The sequence below is a fragment of the Bubalus kerabau genome, chromosome 17, assembly GCF_029407905.1.
Source record: "Bubalus kerabau isolate K-KA32 ecotype Philippines breed swamp buffalo chromosome 17, PCC_UOA_SB_1v2, whole genome shotgun sequence".
Lineage (NCBI taxonomy): Eukaryota > Metazoa > Chordata > Mammalia > Artiodactyla > Bovidae > Bubalus > Bubalus kerabau.
In genome coordinates, this window is record NC_073640.1 from 60,955,863 (window position 1) to 60,973,840 (window position 17,978).

Sequence of the window (17,978 nt, forward strand, 5' to 3'; positions counted from 1 at the left end):
CCAGCTGAGCCACAAGGGAAGTCCAAGAATACTGGAATGGGTAGCCTATCCCTTCTCCAGCGGATCTTCCCGACCCAGGAATCGAGCCAGGGTCTTCTGCATTGCAGGTGGATTTTTTACCAACTGAGCTACCAGGAAAGCCCCTGAAGCCCTCCACGTAACACAATTCCACCTGCCCAGTTGTTCAGGAGAAACATTTCAACATCATCTTCACTCCTCTTTTTCCCTCACTTACCACCACTAAAAAATTTACCTCCACTAAAAAATTTCAGGTACTTCCCTGGTGGTCCAGTGGCTAAGACTCCCTGCTCCCTAGGCAGGAGGCCTGGGTTCAATACCCCAGTCAGGGAACTAGATCCCACAGGCTGTAACTAAGAGTCACATGCTGTCACTGAAGATCCCACATGCTGCAACTAAGATTTGGCTGGGCAAATAAATAAATAAGCATGGTAAAATAAAAAAGAAATTAGCTTGACTTTCACAACAGATCCAAATATACCCTCCCTGTCTACACGGCCTCCTTGGTCCATCACAGCATCACCTTCTGCCTGGAGTACCCAGCAGTCTTCTCACTTCTCTTTTTTGCTGCCCTGGATCCTCTCTGGCTGATTCTGAGCTAAATAGCCATTCAGATTCTGCACCTTTCCTTGTGTGATTTTCCTCCAAACATGTGTGATTAGCAGATGCGCTCTAATTTTATTCATAATATATTTTAAAAAATTCTTGTCCACATAATGACAGCACCATGAAGACGGAGGTGTTCCTCATTCCTTTTGCTTTATTTCAGTAAAATACTCATAAAATAAATATCATTTTTAACATTGTATATGGTACACTTTAGGGCTTCCCAGGTAGCTCAATGGTAAAGAATCTGCCTGCCAAGCAGGAAACTCAGGTTCAATTTCTGGGTGGGGAAGATCCCCTGGAGAAGAACATGGCAACCCACTGCGGTATTCTTGCCTGGGGAAAACCCATGGGCTGAGGAGCCTGGCGGGCTACAATCCATGGCGTTGAAGAAAATGGACATGACTCAGCAACTAAATAACCACATGTTACACCTGAGTGGCAGTAAGTACATCACCATGTTAGTGAAACCATCACCACTGTCTATTTCCAGAATGCTTTCATCATCCCAGACAGAAACTCTGGGTGGAGAGTCAGCAGGGGAGAGCCCTCCAGGACTTCGAATCCAGCCTGTGGTGTGGGCCCCTCCATCCCCTGCGTGGGGAGGAAACAGAGCTGCTCCGACTGTGCGGGCAGTGGACGGGAACCGTCTCTGGTGAGTCCTCTGACCCGAGGACCGTGTTTCCCAGCGAGAGGAAGCAAGAGATGCATGGGTTCAGTGACTCAGGGAAGAGATGAAGCTGCTGGAAGGACCAGGGTCAGGACCGGGAGGAGACCGGCTTCAAGATGAGCTGTGCTTAGGGGGAAGGTCGGGGAGCCTTTAGTGATTTGCTGGATCCGTAGAAGGGGGCGGGGATTAAAGGCGGGCAATTTCACCTAGCACCCTGGCCCGCCTTGCCCTCTCACCCCGCCCCCCTCACCCACCTTGCGCCCCATCCCCTTCTGGCCTTCAGATGGGGGCTGTCATCAACGGGACAATAAACCCAGTAGAGCAACGGGTTTGAGGAGGAAAATGGCAGCTGAGTTTTGGCCGCCCCGAGTGTAGCAATCCCAGGAGCCATCCCAGGGGAGGTGTGCACTGGGATGTTGGTGGTGAGATGCCCCATCACTCACCTGAGGGGTTAAAGGGGGGGTTTCCTTTGCCTCTGACACGCCCCCTGCTGGCCTGGCTGAAGTCCTTGTGCAGCACCTCACTCTGCAGGACAGACCAGGCTCTTGCAGTCTTTTCAGATTGGGATTCAACCGGGATGCGGACTCACCCCCCGCCCCCCAGCCGTAGTTCAGGGGCAGGAGGGGTGGGACAGGGCGGTCGGCCCCACAGACCTCCTGGAGCACAGCAGGGACCTCCATCCCTGACAGTGGGCTGGGGGTGGCGGGGTGTGAAGCCGGTCCCCAAGCGGAATCCTCAGGTGCGCCTGCCCACCCTCCTTCCCTTCAGCCTCCTGCCCTGCCCTCAGCGTCCTCTCCCGGGGCAGTACTCACAGGAGGCCCAGGAGACAGAGGAGGAGGAGCAGGGTCTTGACAGCCGCTTCCCAGATGGCTACCAGGACCGCCTCTGCCAGGCACGCCGACCGCCCTGCGGGAGAGTGGACGAGGCCGCGTCACCCGCTGGTCCTCAGCCTCATCCTCCCGCTCCCAGGTGGACTGCGGTCCCTGGCCTTCCAGGCTCCCCTCACTCACCGGATGGAGGACCCCACGTGCCCGCGCCCCCCTACCCCGCCACCTGCCCACCCAGCAGTTGTCGTTAGGGGCACTCGTTTGCCTGTGGGCGGGGGGGTGGGCCTCCGCGGGCAGCCCCCGGACACCCACTCTGCAGCGAGACCCTCAGGGAGATGTGCTGGGAGCCCAGGGCGTGCTGAGCGCGGCAGGTGAACTCCCCTTCGTCTCCCGTGAGCACCCGCGGCAGCTCCAGCACCTCCGGGTGGCTGGGCGGCGAGGCGCTGAGGGTCAGGCTCCCCCGGGCCCAGCTGATCCTGGCGGGGGGGTTGCTGTCAACGACGCAGACCAGGCGCAGGGACTGGCCCTCCGAGACTGAAAGAGAGGATCCGTTCTCCTGGGCTTTGGATGCTAGAGAAAAGGAGAAGGAGAGTCAGAGAGACTCAGAGACTGGGAGGAAGAGGAAGATATACTTGGAAGCCGGCTGAGAGGGAGCGGCCCACAGACCCTGACTGGGAGAATCACAGACTCTGTGAGAGGGACCCAGAGAGACAGAGTGAGCGTGGTCCCTCAGCACTGCTGTGTGCTCAGTCGGCGCTGATGGGCTCTGCCTTGTGGATCCAGTCCCTAGGAAGCAAACAGGGAGGCTCTTGGCCTACACAGGACACCCCTAAGTGCTGTCAGCCCTGCCATTAATTCCACATGCCCTTCATTTAGAACCCACATTGACCCTGAAAACTCTTGTCCCTTATTCATGGTTTCACTTGACACCAATTTACTGATTTAACAAGCTGTCTCCAAGGAGGCTCAGGTTTCCCTGGTGGCTCAGTGGTAAAGAACCTGCCTGCCAGTGCAGGAGATGCGGGTTCAATTCCTGGGTTGGGAAGATCCCCTGGAGGAGGAAACGGCAACCCACTCAAGTATTCTTTCCTGGAGAATCCCATGGACAGTGGAGCCTAGTGGGCTAAAGTCCATGGGGTCACAAAAGACTTAAGACATGACTTAGCGATAGGAACTAAACAAGGAGGCTCACTCTTAGAAACAGTCTGGTGAGGAACTCGGGCCCAGCAATGGGCTCACAACACCACATATTACTTACGGTGGCAGTGACTCTGGGTGGCAAGAGCCCCTGGGTATGGCAATGTGAATGCTACTGTCAGGCCCAGGAGGGCGTCCTGGAGAAGGCAACATCTGCAGTCAAGTGTAAAAAGGAAGACAGGGACGGCAAGATGATGATGAAGGGTTGGAAGGGCATTAAGGGAAGGAGGAACAGAGCTTGCAAAGATGATCAAGGCCTGTGCATATCAGGGAAAAGCACATAGACTTGCAAGGCTGGAGGGAAGGGGTTGGGGTGGGTGTGGGGGGGCCTTCAGAAATGAGGCCACAGGACGAATAGTGGCATTTGTTTTTTTTAAACTCAAAGTGGGAGAAGCAAATGTGATTGATAAATGTAGCTGCGGGTATGCATACATGCTAAGTCAGTTCAGTCGTGTCCAACTCTTTGCGACTCTATGGATTAGCCAACCAGGTTCCTCTGTCCATGGGATTCTCCAGGCAAGAATACTGGAGTGGGTTGCCATACTCTCCTCCAGGGGTCTTCCCAATCCAGGGATTGATCCCAGGTCTCCCACATTGCAGGCAGATTCCTTACCATCTGAGCCACCAGGGAAGCCCAAGAACACTGGAGTGGGTAGCCCATCCGTCTAAGCACTGTGACAATCACTGTGTATGTGTGCTCAGTCGCTCAGTTGTGTCTGACTCTTTGTGACCCCATGGACTGTAGCCGGCCAGGTTCCTCTGTCCGTGGAGATTCTCTAGGCAAGAATACTGGAGTGGGTTGGCATTCCCTCCTCCAGGGCATCTTCCCAACCCAGGGATTGAACCCAGGCCTTCCACATTGCAGGTGGACTCTACCATCTGAGCCACCAGAGAAGCCCACTATATTCAATATCCCATGATAAAGCATAATGGAAAGAATATAAAAGAATAGTACAATAGTTACAAGATAACTTGTGCAGTGTTTCGGTTAGTAGAATAAAAGGAACACCACAATTTCCCACTGATAGATGCACAAGAACTCAGAATTCATCTATGCACTGGAGCATTCCACAGTCCTGAAGAAGAATAGGGATGTCTGAACTACTGCTATCAAAGGATGCCTAAGATGCTTTAGGCAAGCAAACCAAGGCTCAGAGCAGCTCATGGACACAGGTAACTTCCCACAAGGGGACTGGGCGTCTGAAGACAGACTCTGCTGAACATTTTGAATTTTTGATTCTGTGAAATACATATGACAAGCCTAGACAGCATATTAAAAAGCAGAGACATCACTTTGTTGACAAAGGTCCATATAGTCAAAGCTATGGTGTCTCCACGAGTCATGTACAGATGTGAGAGTTGGACCATAAAGAAGGCTGAGCGCTAAGAATTGATGCTTTCAAACTGTGGTGCTGGAGAAGACTCTTGAGAATCCCTTAGACTGCAAGGAGATCAAACCAGTCAATCCTAAAGGAAACTAACACTGAGTATTCATTGGAAGGACTGATGCTGAAGCTGAAGCTCCGATACTTTTGCCACCTGATGCGAAGAGCCGACTCAATGGAAAAGACCTGGGAATGACTGAAGGCAGGAGGAGAAGGGGGCGACAGAGGATGAGATGGTTGGATGGCATCACTGACTCAATAGACATGAGTTTGCGAAAACTCCAGGAGATAGTGAAGGACAGGGAAGCCTGGCGTGCTGCAGTTCTTAGGGTTGCAAAGAGTTGGACATGACTGAGTGACAGAACAATAATACATAACCTGTCAAAATAGATGTAAATTACAAACTATTGGGAGAGGACTTCCCTGGTGGTCCAGCAGTAAAGAATCCACCTGCCAATGCAGGAAACATGAGTTTGATACCTGGTCTGGGAGGATCCCACATGCTGCAGGGCAACTAAGCCCGTGTGCTACAACTACTGAGCCTGTGCTCTAGAGCCCAGGAGCCACAACTACTGAGCCCACGCACCGCACCTACTGCAGCCTGCACACCTAGAATCCGTCTCTGCAACAAGAGAAGCCACCACAGTGAGAACCCCTACAGCGAAAGCAGAGAGTAGCCCCTGCTTGCCACAACTAGAGAAAAGCCTGTGCGGCAACGAAGACCCAGTGCAGCCAAAGATAAAATTTAAAATGTAAAACTGTTTAAATAAAAAATGTTTTTAAATGTAAAACTATTGGGAGGAAATAAACAGCAGAGCTGGAGGAGTCAGGTTGTGGGTGATGAGGCGCCTTGAGGGGTGGGCTCTGCCCTGTGGATGTCGCCCTGCTCTTGGGGAGCGGAGGAGGAAGTGGACAAGTCCCAGGGGAGTGAGGGGAGGTGGGGACAGCTGGGCACAGCGGCCATGGGGGCAGAGGATGGGCAGGGACCACTGGGTTCACCCACTAGGGGGCTCTGGTCACTGGGGTGGGTCCAGAGTGAGGCAGGGACCAGCAGAGACCAGCCCAGCCCTGAGCCGGAAGCAGCCTCGCTCCCGACAACCCAGGAGGGGACCTCCTTCCTACCTGTGCTGTTTCCTTGGAAGACAGTCACAGTCAAGCTCTGCGGAGGGTCTGGGACAGAGAGACATGGTGGATCCACGTCACTGGCGAGACCTTGGTGGACCTGCGCCCAGTGTCCCCAGGAGCTGCAGAAACGGGGAAAGGGTGGGGGTGGGGGCGGGCGTCCTCTTGACCCCCTCCCAGCCTGGATTCTGGAACCCGGTGTCTGAGGCCCTGGTGCCCCCTTCCCCTCTGCCCTCCGACCCCGTCAGGGACCCGGGCGTCCTGGCCCAGCTCTCACAGGACACGTTGAGGCGGACGACCCTCGCTGTGGTCACTTCAGCTCCAGGCAAGGTCACCTGACAGGTGAGCTTGGTGCCGTGGTCCTGGGGCCGTGGAGTCAGGGTGAGCACCGATGAGAGGGCTGTTGTGACTACCTGGGAAGAGACGGTGGCCCCCTTCCAGGAGAAGATGGGGGGCGTGCCCTGCTTACAGGCCCAGGGCACAGAGCAGGTCAGGTTCCCGGGGCGGCCGGACACCAGGGTCCCCGCAATGAGGATGGCAGGTGTGTGGGTGAGGGCTGGTGAGAGGAGGGGGGAGACAGGGGATCAGGAGGAGGGTTTGGGGTGTGGCCCCCAGAGAAGCCTCAGGCTTCGGTCCAGCCTCACCCTCTGGGCTGCCACTTTACCCCAGACGCCCTCCCAGGAGGGGCTCCCATCCCAGCCCTGCCCTGGAACCCTCCCTGTGACCTCTCCTGGACCTCCCCCCACAGCCCGCCTTACCTGTCACATGCAAGGAGAGCTGGTTAGACATATAATTGTTTTTCACACTTCCTCGTTCCATCCGAAAAAAGTATGAACCATTGTCCCTCCTCCTGGCATCTCTGATCTCCAAGGAGCAGTTGTAGGCCCGGGTATCCCCGAGGAGATGGAATCGTCCCTGGGTCTCCTCCTGCACTTCTCTGTCTGGGTTGTTTGTGGCCACAGGAGCATCCTTGGATGTTGCAGCCCCTTCCCGAAACCAGTAGCCCAGAGTTGAGGTAAAAATGGCCCAGACATCCCAAGGGTAGGAGAAGGAGCAGGGCACGTGGACACACAGGCCCTCCTCCACCGTCACCAGCTCCGGCACCTGCAGCTTGTAATTCTCCCCAGGCCCCATCTGGCCCTCAGCTCCCTCCCTCCGCCAGAGCAGGGCCACCAGAAGCGGCAGCAGCAGCATGTCTGTAGTTGGCAGTGGCAGATTCCCTCAGGGCAAGCCTCTTTCTTCAGGTTCATTTCGCAGGAAATGGAAGTGGAAGTTGCGAGATCTAGAGGAGGCACCAGCAGGAAGACGAGGGTGAGGTCAGAAGAAACCTCTGTTGGAGGAGGAACTTCACACCAGAGAATGCTGGCAGGGGAAAGAGCCCTGAGGGATCCACCACCCACCCACCACCTCACATCCACTCCTGGGGACACTGGGCCAAGGAAGGTGAGAGACTTGCACAGATTCACATCCCATGCTGGGCCAGAGCCCCACCTCCCGCCTCCCTGTCAATGCCCTTCCCCTCGGGGATCATTTTCTGCAAAGCGACAAAGAGTCCCTTCTGGCCAGACCCCCTGAGTCACAGCTTGTAGGTGTTTGTGAAGATCGGTCCAGCCAGGGTGGGACCTAAGTACATGGGAGGTGGGGGGCGAGGAGGTCAACTGTGCACCCTCCCTCAGTGTCAAACACCCTTGAAGCACCGTCCAGTGGAGACCCAGTAAGTGTCCCAGCATTTGGAGCTCCCTGTGAAGAGGAATTGTAATTCTGTGAATATTTGTTTTATGGATTTTGAGGCTCCATTTGTAGATGCATACATGTTTAGAATTTTATATTTGAAGGAAGAGTGAATTAAACCTTTGCTCTTTATGAAGTGCTCTTTCTTAATGCCTTTGGCATCAAAAACTCACCCAGGGAATTCCTTGGTGGTCCAGTGGTTAGGACTATCACTGCCCAGGACTAGGGTTCAATCCCTGGTTGGGAAATAAGATCCCTGCAAGCTGCACAGCACGGCTAAAACAAAACAAATGAACCAACGACAACAGCAAAAAACCTTCTCCATCTTATGTTGGGATAACAACATCAGCTTCTCATGCTTAGTACTTGCACCATGTATCTTCTGACATCTCGTTTCAAACTTTCTGAATCCTTAAGTTCCAGTAATGTTTCCTGTAAATATGGGGAGACAGATTGCCTTCATTTGTTCTGTCCTGCATTCCTCGAAAAGCACAGGGATGTACTCTGCATGCTCCTGAGAGGAGAGAGCACACTGAACTTGACACACCAAGACTTTCTCCTCACCCTCCAGCAGGGAGCTGGGCGGGGCATCGGGAACCTAGAAACCTAGGAGTTGGCAGGAGGGGTGTGACCAGGAGCCTCAGGGTGGGAGGTCACGAGAAGTAAGTGGGATACTGCGCTTAACCCAGCAGAGTGTCTAGAATATGGTGAGGCCTTGGAGGCGGCTGTGATTGTTTTTGTGGGTTGGGGTTGTAGGGTTACCACAGTGACCCCATGCCTCTGTGACTGGTTGCCACATAGCCCTTCCCCCTTTCCCCAGAGTTACTTCCTCTCACTGTTCCAGTACATGACAGGCTCTGCCCTGCCTCTCGGGCTTTGCTTATGCAAACCCCTCTGCTGGGGGGCTTTGGTGCTCAGGACACATAGAATTAGGACTGCCAGGCTGGGAACCACCCACCACTGGGAACCATCAGGATCTGCTGGGCGAGAGTCTTGCTCCTGAACACGGGGAAGAGTGTTCCTCTTGTGTAGCTGGCGGGTGTGGAGGAAGTGGTGGGAAAGTAGGACAGGCACTGGAGAGGAGGCTCATTAAATGGGTTTATTGTCGGTTTCCATAATGTCCTGGACATTCCCATTGTTTGCTTTCTTTATTTTTCTGAAACACATTGCTTTGTCTTGAGTTTATAATGCACAATCCTTTCCTTAGATACAGTCTTTTTATCCCCTCTGCCATTTTCCAAGATCCTTCTCTATTCCCTTCTCCCCAAGCTAACCGTACTCCTTTCCATGAACTGCTCTTCTTAACTACAGTGCAAAGAGTGAAAATAGAATTCAATCCTCAGGAAAGTATGCTGGGTATGAAGAACACACTAAAGCATTCCTCTTCAATACTTGAAGTATCTGTGGTCCCCTTTCTAGAGGGGCTGGGACTTTGTAATACTGAGGGCACCTACGAATGAGCAGATTGAGTAAAACTGTGTTAACCTCCTTCCCAGCTCTAATGACCTACAATGCAATATATTCCATGTACATTTTAGATTCCAGCTCATCGAGTTCTACCAAGCTCTCACTCAGAATTTGAGATTGCACTGAATTTATCCATCTGATCTCATAACAATGATGAGTCTTCCAATCCATGAACATGGTACATAGCTCCATTTATTTAGGTCTTCTTTCATTTCTTTAAGCAATATTTTAATGTGCTCAATATACAGGACTTACATACATTTCAATTCATTTCACATTTCATGTAACTGTAAACTGCATCTTTAAAAAAATATTCAATTTCTAATTGCCTTTGGCCAATACACAGAATTACAAAGGAACTTTGCAATTTGAATAAGTACCTTAACACCTGGCTGAACTCTATCCAGGCTTCCCAGGTGGCTCCGTGGCAAAGAATCTGCCTGCCAATGCAGGAGATGCAGGTTTGATTCCTAGGTTGGTAAGATCCCCTGGAGAAGGAAATGGCAACCCACTCCAGTATTCTTGCCTGGGAAATCCCATGGACAGAGGAGCCTGGCGGGCTACAGTCCATCAAGACACAAACGAGTCAGACACAACTTAGCAACTAAACAAAAACAAACTATGCTTGGTCTTAGCAGTTTCTTTGTGGATAACTTTAGAATTTCTAGGCACACAATTATTGCATCATCTGTGAATAAGGACTGTTTCACTTCTTTTATGAATCGGATAGCTCTTATTTCTGCTTCTTGCATTTATTGCACTGGAGAGAATCTACAATATATTGCTTAATAGAAGTTGTAAGAGCAGCCATCATTGCCTGATTTCCAGTTCTGTGACTTCTGGGACTGGCCCCTCCAAGCCTTAGGAGAAGTTGTCAGCAAAAAATTTATATGTTTAGAGTCCACAAAAAGCTTTGCATCAGGATCTTCATTACCTGTTTTCTGTGTATACTTTCACTGCTCTTTCACAACAGTCTAGCTAGACAGGAATGGTGTCCCTGCTCACAGAACAGTAAAGTGAGGCATAGAGAGATAAAGTGACTCATTCGATGAGTGACATAAATGAATGTGAACTCAGTTCTTTTGGTCACAGCCCTCCACTCCTGGGCAGCAGATTGGACAAAGGTCCATCTAGCCAAAGCTGTGGTTTTCCCAGCAGTCATGTACGGATGTGACAATTGGACCATAAAGAAGGCAGAGCACCGAAGAATGGATGCTTTTGAACTGTGGTGCTGGAGAAGACTCTTGAGAGTCCCTTGGACAGCAAGGAGATCAAATCAATCCATCCTAAAGGAAATCAACCCTGAATATTCATTGGAAAGACTGATGCTGAAGCTGAAGCTCCAATACTTTGGCCACCTGATGCGAAGAGCTGACTCAATGGAAAAGATCCTGATGCTGGGAAAGACTGAGGGCAGGAGGAGAAGGGGACGACAGAGAATGAGAAGGTTAGATGGCATTAATGACTCAATGGACATGAGTTTGAACAAGCTCAAGAAGATAGTTAGGGAAGATAGCCAGGGAAGCCTGGTGTGCTGCAGTTCATGAGATTGCAAAGAGTTGGACATGATTTTAGCAGCTGAACAACAACAACCTTTGGTCACAAGTCCTATGGTCTTCCACCCATACCAGGGGATCCTGACCACCGCCAAGAAGGCCATTTGTTTTTAAATGATTGGAGACTGAGTGTTACAGGCTGAAAACTTGTGTCCTTATAAGAAGAATGAATTAGGACACAGAAATACACAGAGGGGAGGCCATATGAGGACATGGGGGGAAGACAACTGTCTCCAATCCAAGGAGAGAGGGCTCGGAGGGAACCAAGCCTGCCGACACCTTGATCTCAGACTTCCAGGCTCCAGACCATGAGAAAAGAATCCCTCACTTGTGTATCTTGATCTCTGAGTACTCAGTGTGAGTGCCTTCCTGTTTCTGAGGCTTCGGCTTGTGAAATTGGAGGAAAGCATAGTGAAGCTCTTGTTCATTTCTTGAGATGGGGCCAGCCCCAGCGGGGGCGGGGTGGTCTGCAGGGGTGTCCGTCCAAAACTGGGGCTGGCGTTCCTGAGAGGAAGGAGAAGAAAGGATTCAGATCCAGGCAACAGGGTCTGGGAGAACTATGGAGTCAAAGACGATGGAATGGAATTGGAACTGATGGAACTTTTATCATTTGTCCATTCATTTGTTCAAACATAGTTAATTCAGATTGACCGGCCCTTCGTGAGTGTAAATGCTAGGAGAGAATACTATTATCATATGTGTCTTAGAAATAGTAAAACTAAGGCTAAGAGAGATTATACACATTATTTTCCTGAAGACACACATCTACAGATGCACCCCTGAGCCAGGACTCAAAACCAGTTCTTTCCAACTAGGGTGCTGTCCTTTGTTCAGGCTGTGTGCGTAGGAGGTGCTGTGTGTGGAGTGATGGAAAAAGCAGGCATAATCGCTCATATTATGCAGTGTGTGGTTTTATATGTTTTTTTTTTTTTCTTTTGAGGGGGTGGTTTTGTTTGTTTTAGCCATACCACACAGCTTGCAAAATCTTAGTTCCCTGACCAAGGATCAAATGGATGCCCCCTGCCATGGAAGCTTGGAGTCTGAAGCACTGGACTGCAGGGAAATCAGAGAAATCCTGCTTATGGTTTGCTAGGAGAGGCAGTTAATAGACAAATACATCTCAAGTTCTAAATTTGATAGGAGATATCTTGAAATATAAAGCAAGGGCGGGGTTGGGCAGGTTCTAGAAGACAGAGTAGAGATCAGAGCCTGCAATAAAAATGGTAACCAGATACCCTCACTCATATCTGCTGCCTGCCTGCAACACCCTCAGGCTATAGGAGCATGAACTAGAAACCCTCGAACAGCAGCGAAGAGAGGCAGACAAATCATTCTCAGATTAGGAGAAAATGGTTGCTGGGGTTGTTTAGTCACTAAGTCATGACTCTTTTGTGACCCTATGAACTGTAGCCTACCAGGCTCCTCTGTCCACGGGATTTTCCAGGCAAGAATAGCGTAGTGGATTGCCCTTTCCTCCTCCAGGGGATCTTCCTGACCCAGGGATTGAACTTGCATCTCCTGCACTGGCAGGCAGATTCTTTACCACTGAGCCACCTGGGAAAGTAAAAGTCGCTCAGTTGTGTCCAACTTTTTGCGACCCCATGGACTATAATCCATGGAATTCTCGAGGCCAGAATGCTGGAGTGGGTAGCAGTTTCCTTCTCCAAGGGATCTTCCCAACCCGGGGATCGAGCCAGGGTCTCCAACATTGCAGGTGGATTCTTTACCAGCTAAGCCACCTGGGAAGTCCGAGAAAATGGTTATTTTACTTTATTTTTTTGGCCACGCCACCCGGCTTGCAGGATCTGAGTTCCACTGACCAGGGGTCAAACCCAGCCCCCCCTGCAGTGAAAGTGCCAAATTCTAACCACTGGGCCACCAGGGAATTCCCCTGAAAATGGCTATTTTAGAAGATAGGGAGAAGGCTGCCCATATTAAGGAAAAGCAAGGTGAAAATAAGTAAGTTAATAGCTTAAATCTACTACAGCCAAAACACAGAAAGGAAAAAATGTGTCTGTTAATAACTGTGACTGAAGTATTTGTATGCAGATGAACCTCACCAATCAAAAGATAGAGACAGCGACTTTTATTAGCAAATGAAATTCAGTGACATAGTTAATCAATGATTTATTCCAGGAATATTGTGCATCTACTGTGAGTTATGAGCTAGGCATTCCTCTAGGCGTTGGGAAGACAACAAGGAATAAAGTAATAACAACAGCAACAAACTGCCTTTGGGACTTGCTAGAGGAGGGACAGGTTCTGATGGGTTATCAGGAGAACTTGCTTCATACATACCAGAGACTCTTCTAACCATGCCTCATAACTACTATGATCTTCCCTGGTTGCTCAGGTGGTATAGAATCTGCAGGCAGTGAGGGAGACCTGGGTTTGATTCCTGGGTCAGGAAGATCCCCTGGAGAAGGGAATGGCTACCCACTCCAGTATTCTTGCCTTGTTACAATAAGTTTTAATCACTGGACCACCAGGGAAGTCCCAATATTAATATTCCCACGTCACAGAAAATAAATAGAGGTCAGAAAGAGGACATCATTTGTCCAAGGTCACACAGCTTGTAAATAAGATAGGATTTGAATGCAAGCAGTCCAGCTCCAGAGTACATGTTTTGAACCATGATGCTATACTGACTCGATGAGACACTCATTAAAAAAAAGATAAAAAGAAGGTTACTGAAAATTTGAAAGTAAAATAACAGAAAAGATATCTCATGATTTCTGACAAGATGGGGACTGAACACACACTAAGGATTCCATTACCCAAGATGAACCAAGGAGAAACTGCAGGGGGAAATATGTAAACTAAATTTAAAACCTGATTTTCTGTCTTCTTGTTCTGCCAGTTCCTGAGAGAGGAGTTTTGAGATAATCAACCCTAACTGTGGATGTGCCTATTTCTCCTTGAAACTCTGTCTGCGTTCGTTGATTTATTTTGAGAGACAATGCTCCATTACTGGGGGCGTCCATGCTTAGGATTTTACATCTTTTAATAAAACTCTAGAGGCCATATATACAGCATTGCGTGATTCCATTTATAGGACATTCGAGAATGGACAAAATTAATCAATAATGATAGAAATCAGTGATTGCTGGAAAGGGGTGGGGGTTGAATGAGAAGGGGAATAAAAGAATTTGGGGCCCTGATGGAACTGTTCCCTATCTTGACTGGGGACATGGTTACAAGATGTATGCATTTGTCAAAGTTTAACTTCGTACTTAAACTGTGTAAATACCTCTATATGGGCTTCCCTGGTGACTCAATGGTAAAGAATCTGCCTGCCATTGCAGGAGACATGGGTTCGATTCCTGGGTGGGGAAGATCCTCTGGAGAGGGAAATGGCAACACACTCCAGTATCCTTGCCTGGAGAATCCCATGGACAGAGGAGCCTGGCGAGCTATGGTCCATGGGGTCACAAAAGAGTCAGACACAAGTTCGTTACTACACAATGACAATGTCTCATTAAAGTTGAAAGTAAGTAACAGGGTGGTAGATTTGAAAGATACCCATCAGGAGAGATGAACTGTGGCGCTGGGGTGCCCCAGGCTCTCTACCTACTTCCTAGTCCTCAGTGAGTCTGACACAGGCTAGGTTTGGGCCAATTCTCTTCCCCATAATCAACGTGAGAAGAAAAGGTTAAAGCCGTAGGAGAATATGATAATCTGACATACCAAGAAAAACACCCCCCAACCAACCAACTAAAGTATCTACATATTTCATCAGAAGCAGTGTGCTAGAGTAGTTGAATCAGTAGTTTTTAACAACCCAATGTGGAATTCTGGGGAGTGCTGGATGTTAATAGGGAAATGCCAAGGGCTTGGACCAGGGATACCACCGACAAGGGATAAACCGAATGGGACCGCCTGCCCCATTACTCACCCTGGAGCCTGCGCCCCCGGCCTGGTTCGTATCATCCATGCTCTGCACTGGCTGGGTCTTTCTGTGCCTCTTCACTCTAAGGGAACAGCCCCGGGCATTTCAGCCTGCTATTTGGGGCATGGGGTAGGCAGACCATCCCTTCCTCCCTATGAAGAGCATGGAATGAGGGAGGAGGTGGCAGTGAATCCAGTGTCCAGGTGCTCCCACCTGGACAACCCAAGAGCTGGAATGGGGCTGGGGCTGGGGAAGAAAGCCCCAGGCTTGGTCCAGGTGCTTACGGGCTGATTCATGCTATCACTCAGCCTTCTTTCTCTCTCTCGGGGCTTTCCAGCCAGTCCCTGGCCCTCCAGCTCAGGTTTTCTGAGATTCCATGACCCTGAGCCCTTCCCACCCTGGGCTTCTCCCTCCACTCTGGCGCCCCCTCTCACCTGAAGATGAGATACAGGCAGAGAGAAAGCAGGACCGTGATGCCAGCTCCCCCAACAGCTCCCAGGACCTTGCCAGCCCTGGGCTGTGGTTTACCTGTAGACAATTTGAATCTTGTTTAAATTCCAACCCCAATACATGGCATCTTCCCAGCAGGCCACCCCTCTCTGTGTCCTGTCAGTGTACCCGCCTCCCCCTTGACTTCCCACCCAAGACTCAGTCCCTGGACCTTTCCATCACCCTGTAGACCCTGGGGCCAGCCCCTTCCCCTGGACTCAGGCCTGAGACTCTTCCACCACCAGCCATGCCAGCTGGGGCCCTGGGGTGCCCCTCCTCCAAGCTCCATCCCTCTGGGGCTGTTCAGGTTGACTTGTGCTTCCCTCCCCCAAGTTCATATGTTGAAGTCCTCTCACCCCTAGTCACTCAGAATGTCACCTTATTTGAAGAGGAGATCTTTACTGAGGTAATCAAGTTAAAATGAAGGCCCAGCAGGGCCCCCTGGTGGCTCAGTGGGAAGGAGTCTGCCAGACAATGCGGGAGACACAGGTTCGATCCCTGGCCCAGGAAGATCTCACACGCCTCAGACCAGCTAAGCCCCTGCGCCACAACTATAGAGTCTGTCCTCTAGAGCCCAAGAGCTGTAACAACTGAAGCCCTTGCTCCCTAGAGCCCATGCTCTGCAACAAGAGAAGCCACCTCAGCGAGCACCACAACTCAAGAGTAGCCCCCGCTCTCCACAATTAGAGAAAGCTCCCATAGCAACGAAGACCCAGCGCAGCCAGAGATAAAGTATTTAATTAAAAAACATGAGATCAGCAGGGGCTAATCCAATATGACTGATGTCCTAAAAAGGGGGAATTTGGACACAGACACATGCGGGCAGAATAATGCCATGTAAACATTAAAGCAGGGATGGGGAGGCTTCCCAGGTGGTGTTAATGAAAAAGGACCTGCCCCCCAATGCAGGAGACCCTCATGCAGGCAGAACCTGCCCCCAAATGCAGGAGGGGTCCAGCAGCTGCGGGGGTGCTGTGGGTTCGATCCCTGGGTCGGGAAGATTTCCCTGGAGGAGGGCACTCCAACCCACTCCATGGAGAATCCCATGGACAGAGGAGCCTGGCAGGCTGCAGTCCATGGGGTCACAAAGAGTCGGACACAAATGAAGCGACTGAGCACTCACACACACAAACATGAAAGCAGAGATGGGGGTGATGGTCCTACGAGCCAAGGAACACCAAAGATTGCCAGCAAAACTGCCAGAAGTCGCGGGGAGAGTCCTGGAACAAATCTCACAGCCTGCGATGAAATCAACCCTGCTGACACCTCCATCCTAGGCTTCCAGCCTCCAGAACTGGGAGGTGTATCTGTTTAAGCCTCCAGTTGGAGGTGCTTTGTTCTGGCTGCCATAGCAGACTCATATAAGGATCCAGGCTCCTCTTTTCTCGGGCATCACCCCTCAGCAGACCCCTGACCTGGCAGCTGCAGGACAGACCCGCTCCGGGCCCCGTGGACGTTCAGGGCCTCGCAGCTGAGGCTGAGGCCGGAGCTGAGCCCCTCGTGGAGGCTCAGGGAGCTGTTGGCCCAGGGCCCGGCGGAGCTGGAGCTGACCTCGAAGGAGGTGTTGCTGAAGTTCCCCTCCAGCAGCCCCTCACCCAGCCGCCAGCGCAGAGAGGGGGCTGGTCGGGCTCTGGAGGAGCAGCTGCAGCGCAGACCCTCGTCCTCCTGGGAGCAGGAGGGGCCCAGCAGCTGTGGGGGGGCTGGGGAGAGATGGGAGGGATCAGGGGCGCCCCTCCCCTCCCTGGAACCCCGGCCTCCTGTCCCCAGGGGACCCCACACTCACAGACCACAGAGAGGCTCAGGGAGATATTTTTGGAGCCCAGTGGGTTCTGAGCCCGGCAGGTGAACTCCCCTTCTTCTGCTGCCCCTACATAAGGCAGCTCCAGGACCCCGGTGCTCGAGATGGGGGTGGCCTCCAGGGCGGGAGACCCCCAGAACCAGCTCAGCTGTGCAGGGGGGTTGCTGTCAGCAACACAGAGCAGCTGCAGCGCCTGGCCCTCCTGGACGGGAAGGGACGAGGTGTTCTGCAGAATCTTGAGGGCTTCGGGGGAAGAGAAGGGCAGAGACAGAGAGATGGGCTGGGCAAAGCTGGCACCTCTCTTCTCCTGCGATGTCCACACTACCTCTGGGGAGAGGACTGGCAAAGTCTGAACCACAGGAATTCAGAATAAGCCCCAGTAGTTTACCTGGAGCTGCCCAGACTGTCCATCAGATGGGGCACAGAGGGCTCAGGACAAGGATGTGTGTGTTTGAGATGCTCAGTCGTGTTCGACTCTTTGTGACCCCATGGATGGTAGCCCTCCAGGCTCCTCTGTCCATGGGATTCTCCAGGCAAGGATACTGGAGTGGGTTGCCATGCCCTCCTCCAGGGAATCTTCCTGATCCAGGGATCGAACCCGGGTCTCCCATATTGTGGGCAGGTTCTTTACCATCTGAGCCACCAGGGAAGACCTGGTGGACAAGGATACGGTGAGCAAATGTAGTTATGGGACAAAGAAGAGAAAACAGAAGGCGGTAAAACATCAGAGAGGGATTTCCTTGGTGGTCCAGTGGTTAGGACTCCACACTGCCACTGCAGGGGACACGCGTTCGATCCCTGGTCAGGGAACTAAGATCCTGCATGCTGCATTGTGTGGCCAACTGCTGACACCCCCCCTTCCCCCCCCAAAAAAAATCAGAGAGAATGCAAAAGGAATGTGACAGCTTCCTCTGAATTTAGCCAAAGAAAGCTGTGGGTGAGCTGAAGGTTAACTTCAGGGAGCTGACCTTTTGGGATTCCACTCCCCCTCCCCCACCGCAGCTCTCCCTGTGTCTGACCTCAATAGCTGGGCCCTCAAATATATTCCACTTAGTCCTCTGAGGGGGCTTCCCAGGAGGCACTAGTGGTAAAGAATCCGCCTGCCAATGCAGGACGCAGGAGTCGTGGGTTCGATCCCTGGGTGGGGAAGATCTCCTGGAGGAGGAAATGGCAACCTACTCCATTCTTGCCTGGGAAATCTCATGGACAGAGGAGCTTGGCGA

General features: G+C 51.5%; 2 protein-coding genes across 2 annotated transcripts in view; both read right to left on the reverse strand.

Annotated features, from left to right (window-relative positions):
- Positions 1-758: 758 nt before the first annotated feature.
- Positions 759-7,019, reverse strand: LOC129631743 (sialic acid-binding Ig-like lectin 13). The gene is made up of 7 exons (XM_055552976.1): positions 6,584-7,019; positions 6,103-6,381; positions 5,826-5,873; positions 2,434-2,691; positions 2,107-2,200; positions 1,738-1,819; positions 759-1,420 (listed from the first exon to the last, which is right to left on the reverse strand). Exons 1-7 carry the CDS (start codon positions 7,017-7,019, stop codon positions 1,406-1,408), a joined length of 1,212 nt encoding a protein of 403 aa, XP_055408951.1. The 3' UTR covers positions 759-1,405.
- A 3,747-nt stretch (positions 7,020-10,766) lies between these two features.
- Positions 10,767-17,978, reverse strand: part of LOC129631735 (sialic acid-binding Ig-like lectin 6) — a 53,239-nt gene continuing 46,027 nt past the window's right edge. The window contains exons 5-8 of the mRNA XM_055552964.1: positions 16,741-16,998; positions 14,903-14,996; positions 14,475-14,550; positions 10,767-11,083 (exon numbers count right to left, since the gene is read on the reverse strand). Of these exons, the coding sequence (XP_055408939.1) occupies positions 10,904-11,083; positions 14,475-14,550; positions 14,903-14,996; positions 16,741-16,998 (608 nt within the window). The 3' untranslated portion in view covers positions 10,767-10,903. The remainder of the gene's footprint in view (positions 11,084-14,474; positions 14,551-14,902; positions 14,997-16,740; positions 16,999-17,978) is intronic.